This window comes from Helianthus annuus, chromosome 7, assembly GCF_002127325.2.
Source record: "Helianthus annuus cultivar XRQ/B chromosome 7, HanXRQr2.0-SUNRISE, whole genome shotgun sequence".
Lineage (NCBI taxonomy): Eukaryota > Viridiplantae > Streptophyta > Magnoliopsida > Asterales > Asteraceae > Helianthus > Helianthus annuus.
Genome location: NC_035439.2, coordinates 147,830,410 through 147,847,983, shown reverse-complemented (window position 1 = coordinate 147,847,983; position 17,574 = coordinate 147,830,410). Strand labels below are relative to the sequence as shown.

Genomic DNA, 17,574 nt, shown 5'->3' with positions numbered 1-17,574 from the left:
GCATAAAAATACACATATTTAGATTAAATGCTCATTTTTCGTTTCTTGTGTGAATAGCCGCTCGGTCTTTACAGATCTAGAACTTGCCACGACAATACATTCCCGGTCCTTACCAACTTAAACCCAAGTAAGTAAATGATGGAGGCATTAGGACTAACTATTTTTCTTTCAAAACCATTATTTTTCATTTTTTTTTACCTACCCAAAATCCCCCTAGAAAACCCCTTTGAGCCTAAACCTTTCATTTCATTACCCCCAAAACATTTTTTTTTACCCACCAAAAACCCTTTTTCATTTTTTTCACCTTTATTTTAGTAACAAGTTCGGTTTTTCATAAACATACCCTTTCATGTGACGAAAATATATATATATATATATATATATATATATATATATATATATATATGATGAAGTCAAAAAAACAAACAAAAGCTACAAAAAGCTTGTTTGAGAAATACTTCAAGGAAATAATAAGTCACTAAAAACAAGGTATTTTACGAAAACCGACACTTGTTACGATTTTCGCCCTTTTTTACTAACCACTAACCAACCACCCACCTTTAAACCCAAGCCTTCACCCCAAAAGTCCTCTTGATATTTACAAAGGCAAAAAGTTAAAAAGGAGGAGGATTGATTGCTTGGAAAGCCTATGGAAGACGTAAGTTCCGTGCCGCTCTCGAGTGATTCACTTAAATATACACCTTCGGCCGAGTGTTGAGTGATCTCCCGTGAGGTATGTGAACTTGTATATAAATGGAATTTTAATAAGGTATGTTATGCCCAAATAAGTAGTTTATCTTATGAAAAGTTCAAAATAAATCATAACGAATAGGATTGTAAATAAATAAAAATAAAACCTATAAAAACCTTGGATTCCCGACACTCTAGGACAAGCTAAAAAAACTTCTCTTCTACCTATTCCAATTGGGAGTGTAAGCCACATTTAAAGAGTTTTGCTTGAGGACAAGCAAAAGTTCAAGTGTGGGGATATTTGATGTGTGTAAAATGCAACATATAAAACACATCAATCAAGGCATAAAACTAACCCTTTTTAAGTACTAATGTTGGAAAAAGAGTGTTTTTGTCTTCCTTTTGTATTTTCAGGATGAAATGAGCTCAAAATCACAAAAGAAGCAAAAAGACCACTAATTCTACCATAAATACAAGAAAAGGAACAAAAGTGGACTGCCCGGATCCTCAACGGCACCTCCCAAGACAAAGAGAAGGAAACAGAATCTGAACACGCCCCGTGTCCAGCGAACACGGGGGCGTGCCCAGGAAGCAGCAGAAAAGACAAACCAGTAGAAGCTTCCATTGCTCACCACGGGGCCGTGTCCAGTGAGCACGGGGGCGTGGTGAAAGTACAGCAGGCGCATTAATTGTAATTCGCAATTACAATTAATGAAGAGAGAGAGTGTCAGACGGGCACGGGGCCGTGTCCAGCGGACACGGGGCCGTGTCCAGCCTTCTGTTCAGCCTATAAATAGAGGAGCTTGATTTCATTCTCTCTCATCCCTTGGCACACCACCTCTCTCACACTTCATCCACCACCCACCACCACCATAACACCATCATCCACCACCATCATCCATTGTCCATCGTAGAGTGTGTGAGTCGTCTCGGGATCCAAGATTGATCGTAAGAGTTCTTGACAATCAAGGCCATGTTTGCCTAAGTCTCTTACATCACTTGGTGAAGACGAGTGTTTAGTATAATACTTTTTATTTTTAATCTTTTGCACTTTTTATTTGGTTTTGTATTAATGACTTTAATAACTAGTTACTTATGTTGAAGGTGATCTTTCCTTATCGTTTGTCCGTGGTGTCTTGGCATTATTTTACTGTCTATATAAAATAAAAGATTTTCACCATTCATATCTCCACGGTCTATATGGAGGTATGTTGGCTACCTGGTCGGGGGTTAAGGGAACGGTTTGGTAAGGGTCTTGCCCTTGTTCAGCGTTTAGAGGTCCTGCTTGGGACCTGGGTCAAATTTAGTAGGATCTCCTTCAATGCCCATAGGTATTGGATGGCGGGGATCCAAACTCTTTGACCCCCTCATAAGTTAACTACTATTAATACTATAACCCGGCTATTTAGGACTGTATCCCTGCTGACTCAGACTACTTAGCCGAGGGTAACGTCACCGCCAAAAGCGGGGCCTACCACAATTTGCATTAATAACTTAATTCATTATCTTTCAATAATCCGACCCTTTAGGATTGTATCCTTGCTGACTCAAACTACTGGGTTGAGGGTAACGTCGCCTTCAAAAGAGGGGCCTAGTACAATAACTAAGATAATCTCTTAAACAAGTGCAAAAGTGCGAAAATAATCAAAGGTTATACTAATACACGTGTCGGATCCAAGTGATTCATCTTGTCTATCTGTTTTTATTTTATTTTATTTTTCAGCATTTAGTTAGTTTTTATTTTTCTTAGTTTAAATCATTTTTCTAACTTTTTGATTTGGTTAGACGTTGAGGATAAACCGGTATTAAAAGCTCTTGTGTCCTTGGACGACCTCGGTATCTTACCAACACTATACTACGTCCACGATGGGTGCACTTGCCCATATGTGTGTTTAGTGTTAGTGAATATCGTGTTTTATAAATTTAAAACTTGGCTAAAAGTGTAAAAAGGGCTTAAATACTCATCTAAATTATATACACACTAGCACGCATCAACTTTCAACCCAAAACTTTTTATCTTTTGTAATCTATTCTCATAACTTTTTGTACTTTGAACTTTGATCCTTTATAGTTTTCATTTTTCGCAAATTTTTCGCTTTATGTTTGGTTCTAAATTTTGTGACTTAACACATCGCAACGTGCGTCTTTGGTTTAACGTTTTTATGTTTCGTTCTAAATTTTGCGAGTTAACACGATGCAACGTGCGTATGTGGCTGAACATTTTTACATCGTCTGTCTTTTCCCCGTTTGACAGGTTTAACATAACGTGCGGGTCCTAGATTGACTTAGTTATAACTAAAGAATCCCCGCCGCATTGCGGCGGGTCGCAATCCTAGTTATATATTATAAATTAGTAACTTCTTGTTGCATTGTGTGTAGTACCCCATGCTTAGGGAGTGTTTCAAATAAATTTTTGATTTTTCACTTTTAATCCAAATATTTTCATATTTTGTATTTTAACCTTGTAATTTTTTCACTTTTAACCCAAAGTTTTCCATCTTTTTAATTTAATACAACACTTTATTATTTACAACTTTGATCTCCTATACTTTTTATCTTTAGCAAATTTTTCGTTTTACTTTTCATTCAAAATTTTGCGAGTTAAAATGTCGTAGCGTGCATGTGAGGTTCAATGTTTTTTCTCTATTTTTTCATATTTGACAGACTCGTCGCAACGTGTCCATTTTTTCCCTTTTGACAAGTTCGCCGCAACAGGCGGGTCCTAGATCGACTAAGTTATTATTTTCTACGTTTTACGTTTCTGGTTAATTTTTTCGAATTAACACACTGTAACGGGTGTGCGTGGTTCAACGATTTTAAGTCTGCTTTTCGTTCAGAGTCGATGTTGAGAGTCGATGTCGTTGTGGCATTGGTGCTACTTGGCACGGTTTTATGAACATTTTTAACCTATTAAATTTTTTACTAATATTTTGTTTCGGTTTACCCCTATACTTCCTTTACTTAATAACTATTTTTTACGTGCATATGGAATGTACGGGTAGGTATAAATATGATTTGTTCTACATTTCGACGTAATTTTTTTTATAGACGAGTTAGGTCAAATATAATACGTTTTAGTTTAAAGACACCATTTTTACGTGCATATTTTTATTTATGTTTCGTTATAAATTCAAGTTGTTCTACGTTTCGACGTAAACTCTTTTTGGGAAATGATTCTGGTCAAATATAATATATTTTCGTGTTTATTTTATGTATGTTTCGTAAAGTTTGTTTCGAACCGAGTGGAGTCAAATTATGGTTTCTTTTTCTCCTCTGTTTTCGAAAGCTCTATTTAATTCCTTTCGATTACATGTGCAAGTTTTCCTTCATACCCGTTACGTTTTCTACGTATGAGTTGGGTCACATATAATATGTTATGATTGTTCGATATGAATTTGATTTACTTTACGTTTGATCCAATCACAATACTTATACAGGTTACATTGAGTTCAACTGGATACGTCGAATGTGTGTTTTCATATGGTTAATGCATCATATAACGTTTGGACTAATCCATTCAATATTTACAATGTACTCGCGTCGCAACGCAGACAGGTCTTAATCCTAGTTATAATAAATACAATACAATTTAAATAAGAAAAAAACTATTGTATCCTCTACTTACCCAAAGCCAAAGTTGGTTATTGATAAAACATAAATGGGTCACACCTATTGAAAACCATTTCACCAAATTTCAAAAGTATGCTAAACCCATCACTATCGATTAGTTTTTATTTATTTTAATTTTCCACCAAAGGAGGCTTTTATTGGTATGTACCTAATACCATCGATTCCTATCATTATATGTACATATTTATTTTAAAAACACGTTAAAATATTATATTACTAAAAGGACGGTATTGTGTATTTGGCACATGTTTCTCACTTCATATATGTTCATCTAGATGCCAATCATACCCCATATACAATGTATTTAGATACATCATTACACAAGTTTATTGAACATATGAAATTATGAATACATATGATAATATTATGTTTTAGTCTAACGATTTTTAGATTCCTTTAATAGTTTTATACTTATTTTGGACGCAGTTCCATTAAACGGCTCTAAAAATATACATTTTTGGAGGGGTGTGTGTTTTTAAATCAATTTTAGCCGAGTTTTGTTGAAATTGCCCCAAAAGAGTGTTTTGCGAACATCTTATATGATTTGAAGATGTTTAATTTGTGCGTAAATCACCTTTCATTTACAAACAAAAATTTTTCTAAGTTTTTTTAAAATAAATATACTGGTTGAAATTGTAATGTCGCTAGTCATCACCGAACAAGTCATGAAAATGAAAGGAAAAAAAATTACCTTATGCCTATTACTTTGCTTATTTGAAACGTTAGTAGGTGCTATACTATTATGGACTTATTGTTAGAATCTAAACCTTTTTGTATAATTTAAATTACTTTTCTACTACTTTTATGATTTCATACACAGTTGATTATGTGCAAAAAAGTTTTTTTTTTTTTTTAAATATTCTCCAACTAAAAACACTTTAAATGAGGGTTGCTTAAGTTTCACATATAACCCTTATAAAAATCTCTTCAAAGAACAAAATATCTGCTTTATAATACTTTTCCAGACAAAGCTGAGAATTCTAAACTCCTATTTTTCAAAAATGAAAATCATACTAGTATGTTTTTAGCATAGTGGAATATTATAATTAAGATCTAGCAAGATGGCAGAACAAAGCTTACAACTATCAAATAAAACGACTTTTACGGATATTTGAAATGTACAAAATCAAAATGACACCAAGATTTTCACTCTAGAATGTTACATTTGTCTCTCGCTCTTAACCCAAAGGTAAGAGTTTGCGTTGACCTCTTTCACCGAATAGAAACTTTTCTTGGGCAGCTTACTCCATTCGTTGGCCCGTGCCCATACTTCCTTTGCAAACTAGCAGAGTAGCAGCCGCAGGCAGTGAGCAAGTGGTACGCAGTTTCTTGTTCCACATTGCAGTTTACACATGTTAACAAGTTATGGTTCACCTCACGCTTGTGGAAGCCATCTTTGTCGGGTTTATGTCCATAGCCACTATCCATGCAAAAAAAGTTAAATTATTGGTACCCAATTTAACTAGTATGATCATATTATGGAGTAAAATTATTATAAAGTGTGAAACTTGTCCCATATCTGTTGTATGGGCAATCAATATAACTAGTGTTAAACATTTACCTACATATACAAATAAGAGTTGCGGCAATAGTTCTGCCAACTCATTTGTGGAAAAGGGCGGCAGTCTTTATTTATTTTATTTTATTTATTTATTTATTTTTGCTATTTTAAGCTTAGTATAATTTCTATCCTTAGTTTAAAATTACGGTCTTGCACTCAGTTCAAAATAAAATTATGTTTTTCCCCCTAGCTCAAAATTACGATTTATCCTCGGTTCAAAAATATGATTTTGCCCCTTTTCAAAAATTACGATGTCGCCTTGTGTTCAAAATTACGATTTTTCCCTCAGTTCAAAATAAAAATATGCTTTTGCCCTTAGCCAAAAATTACGATTTTGCTCTTAGTTCAAAACTATGATATTGCCCAACCTCAAAATATAATTATGGTTTTCCCACCCAGCTTAAAATTACGAATTTGCCCTCAGTTTAAAATTATGAGTTTGCCCTTGTCTTGCCCTCAGTTCAAAATAAAATTATGTTTTCCCCCTAGCTCAAAATTACTATTTTTCCTCGGTTCAAAAATATGATTTTGCCCCTTTTCAAAAATTACGATGTCTCCTTGCATTCAAAATTACGATTTTGCCCTCAGTTCAAAATAAAAATATGCTTTTGCCCTTAGCTAAAAATTACGGTTTTGCTCTTAATTCAAAACTATGATATTGCCCAACCTCAAAATATAATAAAGGTTTTCCCACCCAGCTTAAAATTACGAATTTGCCCTCAGTTTAAAATTATGAGTTTGCTCTGTTCTTGCCCTCAGTTCAAAATAAAATTATGTTTTCCCCCCTAGCTCAAAATTACGATTCATCCTCGGTTCAAAAATATGATTTGCCCCTTTTAAAAAATTACGATGTCGCCTTGCGTTCAAAATTACGATTTTGCCCTCAGTTCAAAATAAAAATATGCTTTTGCCCTTAGCCAAAAATTACGATTTCGCTTATAGTTCAAAACTATGATATTGCCCAACCTCAAAATATAATTATGGTTTTGCCACCCAGCTTAAAATTACGAATTTGCCCTCAGTTTAAAATTATGAGTTTGCCCTCATTTAAAAAATTACGATTTTGCTCCAGTTAAAAGTTGTAGTCTTACCATCGTTTTAGTTTTTGTTCTCTAGCTCAAAATTACGATTTTGCTCTGAGTTCAAAAAATATGATTTTGCCCCTTTTCAAAAATTATGAGTTCATCCTGAGTAGTTAAAAATTACGATTTTGTCCGTAGTTAAAAAAACGATTTTGCCCGTAGTTAAAAACTATGATTTTGCCCCAATTCAAAACAAAATTTTGTTTTTGCCTCCAGCTTAAAATTATGAATTTGCCCTTAGTTTAAAATTATGAGTTTGCCCTCATTTAAAAAATTACGATTTTGTCCCAGTTAAAATTTGTAATCTTGCCATCGGTTTTTTTGTTTCAAAAATATAGTAATTTTTATTATATTTGGTTTACTCAATTTAACTTTTGTGTCAAGCAGGTGTCTAACACTCACTTATTGTTTCTGACAAATGACTATTTTGCCCCAGCTCAAAATTACTGGCTTGCGATCGTTTTAGTATTTTTTAGTAAAACTATGGTAATGTTTTGGTTTAATTAGTTGACTCGATGTATTTTTTGTTGAGATCGTGTTATAAGTAGTATGTACAAGTAAGTAAACTATATGCGTACATATTATGAAACTAAGAAATATTCGGGTCCAAGTAGTTTAAAAACAAAAAGAAAAATAATAAATAGGTATACATACGTCATCTGACACGTTGAATCACCAATGTAGACCATACTATACAGATTATCACTTCTAGGCAAAAGATCAAATACAAATAATCTTAACATACTAAACATACAAATTGAAGGAAAACCCAAAAAGACAAGGTGGCATTTTTGTAATTACCACCAACTATCAAAGTTACAACAAAAAATACCTAAAAAACACAAATTTTTTTTTAACATTTTTTATTAAAAAAATCGCTACATTTCGTTAGCAAAAAAAAAACAAAAAAAAATATATTTTTTTTTTGCTGCTACTAAAAGTAGCGATTTTTTAATAAAAAATGTTAAAAAATAAAATAAAATAATTTGTGTGTTTTTTTTATTTTTTTAGATTTTTTTAGGTTTTTTGGGGGTTTAGTTTTTAGCATTTTAGCTTGGGTGGGGGGGGGGGGTTAGGTTTTTTTTAGGTTTTTGGGGGTGGGGTGGGGGGGTTAGGTTTTTTTAGGTTTTTGGGGGTGGGGGGGGGTGTTTAGGTTTTTTTTAGGTTTTTGGGGGGTGTGGGGGGGGGGGTAGGTTTTTTTAAGTTTTTGGGGGGTGGGGGGGTAGGTTTTTTTTAGGTTTTTGGGGGGTGGGGGTGGGGGGTTTAGGTTTTTTTTGGGGGTGGGGGGAGTGGTTAGGTTTTTTTAGGTATATTTGTAGAGTAACTTTGATAGTTATTGATAATTACAAAAATGCCACCTTGTCTTTTTGAGTTTTCCTTCAATTTGTATGTTTAGTATGTTAAGATTATTTGTACAAGAACTTTACCTATCACTTCTATTGTATGGCTAATTTATCCTTTGACCCCACTACTTCAAAACCTCGGACCCCACTCCTCAAAAGATAACCTTAAAGTTCATTGGTTGTGTTGGATTCCATCTCACGCGCTTCACCGGCACGTGACTAAGCAACTACCACTTCTGTTACATATACCTGCCATATAGTATCTATTTTATACAGTAACTTATTTTCATCAAACAGCTGCTATACATTTTCTCATTTTTTTTTTCAGCTAAGCATTTCATCAAACAGTTGGTCTACATTCTCATTTTTCAGCTAAGCATTTCATCAAACAGTTGGTGTACATACGCTCAAAACTTTCCTTGTTTTTCTCCATGAAAATGGACCTCATAACACCTGAATTAAACATCCTACAACTACTAGTATAGTAGTATGTATCAAGTTAAAACTTTGAGGGTTTAGAATAAGTTAAAAAAAGTTTTTTTTTAATTTTTTTTATTTGTGGTCCTAATGGCTGAATCTAAAGAGGCCCAGAATGACAACCAGATGATAGTGGTTACCACAGAAGACATGGCTGCAAGGGCAGTAAACAAGCGATACGAAGGGCTAACAACGGTTCGAGCAAAGGCGGTTAAAGGGAAAGGAGCATGGTACTGGGCACATCTCGAGCCCATCCTCATTCGAAACCCCGAAACCAACAACCCGAAAGCGGTTAAACTCAAATGCAATCTTTGTGAAGCTATGTTCTCAGCTTCAAACCCATCAAGAACCGCTTCCGAACATCTCAAAAGAAGAACCTGCCCCAAACTCAACTCAGTTTTACCACCATTATCTTCCCCTTCCCCTTCATCTCAAACTAACCGTAAGCGGTTCGCTTCTATCGGCAGTTCAAACCCGGGTTCAAATAACTGTCATCTGTTGTTATCTGGTGGAAAAGAGGATTTGGGCCCATTAGCAATGCTAGAAGACAGTGTTAAAAAACTCAAAACTTCAAAACCTTTACCACATAGTCCTCAACTAACCCGAGCCCAAATCGATTCAGCGCTTAACTTATTAACCGATTGGTTCTATGAGTCTTACGGGTCAGTCTCATTTCCAAGTTTGGATCACACCAAGTTCAAATCCTTCATGACTCAACTCGGCCTGCCCGAACTTTCCCGACAAGAGCTTATATCTTCACGCCTCGATTCAAAATACCAAGAAGCAAAACTCGAATCCGAAGTTAACATTCGGGACGCAGAGTTTTATCAGCTCGTATCCAACGGCTGGAAACGCAAGAGTTTCGAGCATGGAGAAGAGAGTCCCGCCCCCGGACCTTTCGGTTTGGTTAAGTTTATGGTTAATCTTCCTAACGGAACTACATTGTTTCAAAAGGCGTGTTTTCCTGGCGGTGGTTTAACGTCGGTTCCTGCTGCTTACGCGGAAGAAATCATGTGGGAAACCGTCACGAATACATGTAATGCAGCTCAAAAATGTGTCGGTATAGTGTCGGATAAGTATAAAACAAAGGCGTTGCGAAATTTGGAAACTCGAAACCATTGGATGGTTAATTTATCTTGTCAGCTTCAAGGAATTGGTAGTTTAATCAAGGATTTTCGCAAAGATCTTCCGCTTTTCGCGACAGTTATCGATAATTGCTTAAAGATTAGTAGTTTGTTTAACAATAATTCTCAAGCTAGGAGTATTTTAAACAAGTTTCGGTCACAAGAACCCGAATTCTCCGTTTCTTTCGGAGTTTATTGCGAAAATTTACAAAACTTTTCGTCTATCGCTACACTGTTGGACAGTGTTTTAACGAGTGCTCGGGTTTTACATTTAGTTGTAACCGAAGATTCGTATAAACTTGTGGTTATGGAAGATTCTAGAGGCTCCGAAGTTGCGGATTTGGTTCAAAATATGCGGTTTTGGAATGACGTTGAAGCGATTAACGCGTTAATCAAAGTGATTAGAGGCATGTTCGACGAAATTGAGGCCGAAAGACCGTTAGTCGGTCAATGTCTTCCGCTTTGGGAAGATCTGAGAGCCAAATTAAACGAATGGTGCGTAAAATTCAGCATTCATAACGGGGCGGTTGAGAAAATCGTCGAGAGGCGTTTTAAGAAAAACTATCACCCTGCGTGGTCTACCGCGTTTGTACTTGATCCGGTTTATTTAACGAGGGATGCGAGCGGGAAATATCTCCCGCCGTTTAAATGTTTAACGTGTGAGCAAGAGAAAGATGTGGATAATTTGATTACGCGGTTAGTTTCACGCGAAGAAGCTCACGTTGCGTTAACGGAGCTTATGAAATGGAGGTCCGAGGGACTTGACCCTTTATACGCGCAGGCGGTTCAAGTCAAACAACGTGACCCTTTTACCGGAAAGATGAAAATAGCGAACCCTCAGAGTAGTCGAATCATTTGGGAGACCGTGTTGAAAGAGTTCACCGTGCTTGGTAAGATTGCGGTGAGGCTTTTGTTTCTTCATGCGACGTCTTGTGGGTTCAAGTGTAGTTCGTCTTTCATGAGATGGGTGTGGGGTCAAGAAAAGGTTCAGTCAAGGGTTCATCTTGAAAGGGTTCAAAAAATGATATTCGTTGCAGCTCACTCGAAGCTTAAGAAACAAGAATATGGTAACGATGAGGAGAAAGAGGTAGCGTTATTTGCTAGCGATGATGATGACATGGTAAACGAAGCGTTTGTGGATGAACACTTATTGTAACGTTATTTTCGCTTTTTTTAACTTCATCAATATTTACAGTTAGTAGCATTAAATATTTAAATGTATTCTTTTGTTACCCTTTTATAACTATACTAGGTTAGTTCCCCGTGTGTTACACGGGTTGAACAATCTAAACTATATAATAAATATTTTTTGTAAATGCAAATCAAAGATGGAGACGTTTATATACCAAATTGATATAAATGAGTTAATATATTTGAGTGTGTTCCCTTTTCGTAAAACGAAATTTAAAATTAATGGTTAGATAATTTAATAAAGAGTAAATTGTCATTTTAGTCCCTGAGTTTTTGTTTAAATTGCCATTTTAGTCCAAATAGTTTTTTTCTCCTCTGTGTCCCTGACTTTTCCTTTTACTTGCCATTTTGATCACATTGTCTAACTTAATCTAAAAACCAGGTTATAATTAGGGGTATTTTTGGCATTAAATTATTATGAGGTTTATAAATTATGTTGTAAACTACCCCTGGTTATCACCACACAATAGTTATGCCAAAAGTATCCCTGGTTATAACCAGATTTTTAGACTGAGTTAGTCAATGTGATCAAAATGCCAAGAAAATGGAAAAGTCAGGGATCCAGAGAAGAAAAAAAACTATTTGGACTAAAATGACAATTTGGACCAAACCTCAGGGACTAAAATGACAATTTACTCTTTATTAAAAAAATATGTTTCGTTAACAAAAAATTATGAATTTTTTTCTAGATATTAAATTAAAATTAAACTAAATAATAATTATCTATTAAACTAAATAATATTTAATATGAATGTTATCTATAATTAACTAAAAGAGATTAATTAAACTAAATAATAATTATCCATAAGATATGGCCTAATATGATGACAAGTGTCCCAAAATTGGTTTCTTTTATTATATAGTATAGATATTGAATCAAGGTTTAGATCTTTCTAAGGTTACAACTAATAGAACTTGTTTTTTACTGTTGCGCTCGTAATTTCTTTGTTGGGTCGGTTGGGTTGTGTAACAGGTCAAAATGGGTTCAGGTCAGACTGGGCTTGGGTCAAGATGGGTTATGAACAAAATAAGTTTTGGTCAAAACGGGCCTTGTTAAAAATTTATCAATTTGGTTCAGGTCAAAACGAGTTCGGTTGCAATTAGTAGTTTTATAAAAAAAATATGTATCAAAATGGGTTCACCCGCTATAGTTATTTTATACCAGGGCATACATCTATAGAGGATTTTCAGTTTCCTCAAAAGATCTTTAGTTTCCTACTTCTTGAATCAAATTCTTATATCTAAAAGTCTAAAACATAGTATATTGGTATTAATGCATAGATATATTTTTTTATAGAGTTATCTACCATTTTCGTCCCTGTGATTTGGTGGAAAATGTCACTTCAATCCAAAAAACAAATTTGCGCCAGTTCCGTCCTCAACATTTTTGAAACGTGTTACTTCAGTCCAAAAAGATAACGCGCTGTTAAAAACGTTGACGACGGAACTAGCGCAAGGCATTATCTTTTTTGACTAAAGTGACACGTTTCAAAAATGTTGAGGACGGAACTGGCGCAAATTTTTTTTTTTTTGACTGAAGTGACATTTTCCACCAAACCACAGGGACGAAAATGACAGTTAACTGTTTTTATATGATGTTTATTGTTTCTGTTATTTTCATTACAAACTTTACTAACATCTCCATGTGTTCAAATAAATAAACCATGCTTTTTCACCTATAACATCAGTAACTTTCTTGTGACAGTTTATCATTCCATATTCAAGCATACCAAATCCTATTATATGCAAATTCGACTTCTAATTTTACCTATCGTAGCGTTTAACGTCAAATCTGATACATGAGCTTGCTTGAGAAAGAAGTTGCTAAGGTACAAGAATTGACCATATGGCCTTAAATATTATGTTTTTTTTTTTTTTCATAAAATTGTTATTCAAATCTGATGCGGGCCCAAGTGTGGAGGAGCAAGCCATCTTGTATTTGGAGGCCCAAGATCGTGTAACAAAAGGGGCTTCATTAAAATGGCTCTAACTTGGGCTATGGGGGTCCGTTTTGGGCATGCGACCAGGCGAAACGAACGTGAGAACGAGCTTCATCTTGCTGCAAACTGCAAACGCCTACGGTGGTTTGGGTCATCGTCCGGGCCAAAAAAACGTTTATTTCTATTAGTTATTTACGTTTTTATGTTTTTGAAGTATTTTGGGCATTTTGTTTTTGGGCTTGTGTTTGGCCCATTGTATTTTTGAGGCCCATTTCGAATTTCTGTCCCTATTTATGTGTTTCTCTAGTAATTTGAACAATCAGACTTGAATTTTGAGATAGCACATATTTCACTTCAAATTCCGTGCCCTTTGGGTTGAATTTTGGGGTTAGGAAAGAACTACACAGGTATTCGCAGAATCAACATGTTTGATCTTCATTTTCGTAACACACGCTACATCAAAATCACATTGATCCAACCTCTTGATAGACTCAAGCCACCAATAAAATCTTTATAAAGCTGAATTCGAGACGTTAGCGGCCCTACGGGTGAAATGCAACGTCTAATCCCCATCAAATCTTCACTTTTTTCAACTTTCAACACTTCATTATAAACTAACATTCTTTAATATCAATGGGTTCATTCTTATTTTCAACAACCTCTATTCTTTCGTTCTCGCATGGGGTCCTCGTGTGTGATTTTTGTCGCCTCTAATGGCGAAAGATCATAAATGTTCGCCTAATCATCGCGTTTATCTTATCATGATTGCTTTAAAAGACTTTCTTGAGGAAGCCTGAAGCAAGGGGGGCAGTTGGTATTAAGAAAAAAAATGTCTGGCACATTCCATCAGAAAGGAACAAGGTACCAAAACTTGAACCTTTTGGCTGTAGATTTTGCTGAAGCAACAACTCATTTTTCACTTTGTGGGACATGTCTTGATGTTTTTATGTGAAGCCCAGAAAACTAAATGCTAAAAGGTGAAGAAGATAAAGAGAAAAAGCCTTGTTTTATTAACAAGAAAATTTAACCTGGTTAGAGCCAAAGGATGTAACATGCAAGATTTTAAAACGTTAAGTACAAAACTCGTCAATTTTAGTGCCAAAGGACAGAGCCTGAAATTGGGTATTAAGATAAAGGACAAAACTTGTAATTTACTCTTATTTCTAGTAGCGGACTCATACTTGGATTGCTTGCATGGGTAAGAGTGATACGTAGCTGATCCAAGAGCTAGAAGAGAGGTTGAGAGAGAGAAGAGAGAGAGGCAGAGGGGTGTTAGAGAGAGAGAAAGAGAGTGCAGAGGGGTGTTAGAGACAGAGGCAGATTTTTGGGTTTAATTGTTTTTAATCAATATTACTCTATAATAAAGCCAAAATGACTAAAATACCCCTAAGCATAAAGACAAAATAGCATGTTCTTTTTTGAAAATCTGATCTGATTTTGTTTTTTGACCAAAATGGCAACAAAATGCAAACCTCAGGGACCTAAATTTAAAAAATTTGGATTTTGGACTAAAGTGGCAAAAGTGAGCAAACCTCAGGGACCATTTTGGCTATTAACTCTAATATCATTATCTCTTAACATAATTCAGGGACAACTTCATAAACTAGCAATGTGATGTACTAAAAGTTCATTTATAATTCATTATTTTCCTCCATTGTAATAATTTGATTAGCTTTTACCCTTAGTATGGACATTGGTGGTCCTTATAAGTTGTACATGGGAGGGGATGGGATGTATAATAATGCGCATAGGACGGACATTTGCCCATATTCATGCATTTATTGTATATTTTACGGAAATTTCACTAGACTATGCATATATATACTTTGTGACATATGTAAATCCGACTTAGGAATGGAGTCGGCGATCATAAAGGTACATTCTCTTACGACCAGTGTAGAGTCGTACGCCCAAAACAAGAATTTTATACAAAAACATTTATTGAGTAAAGAGATGAGAAAAGGTATGAATGATACAATCACATGAAATGCTTGAGTAAAGGGGTGACCCTTTTGCATTGAAGGAGTAAAATCTTGTCTCAATTATTTCAAAATATATACCTTTTTTAACTCAAGAAAGCATGGCTTAATTAGGTGAAACATCATTTTTACTCATTTCCAATAACATGGACCTTCTCTAGGGATAATAGCTTCTTTATACAACTTGAATGTCATATTTATGAGATGTTACTTGGAGGTGCATATTATAAGAAACTTATTAATGTGCATAATAGTATTACACAATATCATATATGAGAACTATTAATATATAGTTAAAAGTTAAATAAATCACCTTTTTATCTTCAAACTAGATTTTAGTTAAATGGATGACGAATATCTAAGATAATTATTGATTTACTAGATTCGAAGTGGGAACCAATCACGAACATGACTCGATAACTGTTATTAGACTCTTCTCCTTGTTTGGGCGTGATTTGGCAATATGGTAATCACCATCACGCAAGTGATGGCGAAAATGGCTCAACCTCCGCTAGGGATGGAAAAAACCCTAACTTGATTGACAAACAAACTCTATACGACTTGGATAAGTAATGGAATGGGTTTGGATACGAGACAAGTTATGAGATCAATTATACAAATTTCACAGCTTCACGGATGAGTATAATAAAATGTTACCTAAAACCGAAGACATGCCCATTTACCCATATCAAAACTAAATATATTAAAGTATTAAAGAATGATAAGAAATGATATTTTAACTTTGTTAATCTTATTAGAATCTTGTAATTATTAACACTTTAGAAGGTTCTCATGATTTAAAAAGTCTATTTCTTCCTCTAAAAGATCTTATTATTTATAATGAATGATGGAAGAAACAATTATTTACCGAGTTTCTTTTAAATACATAAATTTAGAGTGTCCTCTTATAAAAAAATGACATTTTGAACGCCATGTAAACTTTGTTACAAACTTAGAGCATCCTCTTATAAAAAATGCTATTTTGAACCAAAAAAAAATTATATTATCTTACACGATATGTTATTTTAGTATACAAAATTAAGAATTTTTATAACATAAAATAAGACAATATATTAGTGTTTTGTAATAATAGCTTTTAGAAAAAAATACATGATAGCAAACTACACCAAAAGAAAGCCATTACACGCGGAATTTGATCATCATCCAAGGCCACCATTATGATCACTATGTTATTATGATCATTTTCAAAAACAAAATACAATAATTACTTATGTGTCGGCTTATATTTTACTTTTGAGAGTAAAGCTAACCCCCTACGGTCTTTTTATTAACGGCAAATAACAACTTTTATTCAAACACCCCAAAAGATTTAAAAGTACAAATGGTTAGTAAGCTGCTAAGCCTTATATAATCACCCTATAAAGTTGAAAATTTGAAACCATAAAAAACATAACAATAAACAATGTATCATACTCCATTATAAAACTCGAAATTCACCCACTTCCTCCGGTCCAAATCCGTTCTCTTTGCTCTGCATTTAATCCACAGGAACGTATTTGCCTGCATTTCTCCAAAGATTCCATCTATATTTGCTCTCTTCCCATTAAAAATTTCTTCGTTCCTTGCTTTCCATATGCTCCAACAAGTCGCTAGTATGATGGTTTGAACATATTTCCTCTTTGGTTCTTCAATAGACTGTTTTTTATAAAATTCTAGCAAATCTTTCATAGAGAAGGCAAAGATCGGCTGGATTTTGCACTACGAACTCACCTTATGCCACATTACCGCTGCTACATAACACCCGTAAACAGATGATCTGCATCTTCTTCTTGATCTCCGCATAGCTTACAAATTGGCGCACCTGAGAGCATACCCCTTTTCTTTAACCCGATCATTGTTGCCAATCGATCTTGTACGGCCTTGTTCTTTGTTTTTTTAGTCAATACAATATGATATGTCACAATAACATGTATAGGAGGGTTCAATTGATAACAAACCAAACTTGATCCGGAAAAGTTTGAATCATACTACAAGAAGTCGGTGTAATCGATTAATGATAAGACATCCACACTATAAACATATAGTAGAGAGTTGTAAATATTACCTTAAATGATGATTTTTTATCCTATAAAATGAAAGCCTTTTGTTTATTTCGGTACGCACGTTTTCACAACAGAAAATACATCGCCGATTTTTATTCTTTCTAAACTATCCAATTAATATTTCTTGAGTACCAACGAAATATTTTAATTTGAAAGTATTTAACATAATTAGGGATTATCCAGCGCCTTAACTACTACAAAACCTACACTTTTCAAGTTTTGAAATATGAACACAAATCTCATACTACCTCCGTCCCACTAAAAGTGTCTTACTTTGAATTTTCAAAGTCTTTGTTTATAAACTTTGACCTTAACTAATTTTGTTTGTGTTAGATAATACTTGATGAAAGTTATATGATTTGAGTGTGTTTTACAAGTGTGTTTATCGGGTTAATTTTCATCACGTTTTATATAACACAAAAAATATATTCCCTACGTCCCACTAAATGTGTCTTATTTTGAATTTTCAAAGTCTTTATTTATAAACTTTGACT

The 17,574-nt window shown here is 34.5% G+C and overlaps 1 protein-coding gene across 1 annotated transcript; it reads left to right on the top strand.

The window, feature by feature from the left end:
• The first annotated feature begins 8,858 nt into the window (after positions 1-8,858).
• Positions 8,859-11,094, top strand: LOC110869217. Its single transcript, XM_022118503.2, has one exon. The coding sequence runs from the start codon at positions 8,874-8,876 to the stop codon at positions 11,061-11,063; it is 2,190 nt and encodes a 729-aa protein (XP_021974195.1). The 5' UTR covers positions 8,859-8,873; the 3' UTR covers positions 11,064-11,094.
• The last annotated feature ends 6,480 nt before the right edge of the window (positions 11,095-17,574 follow it).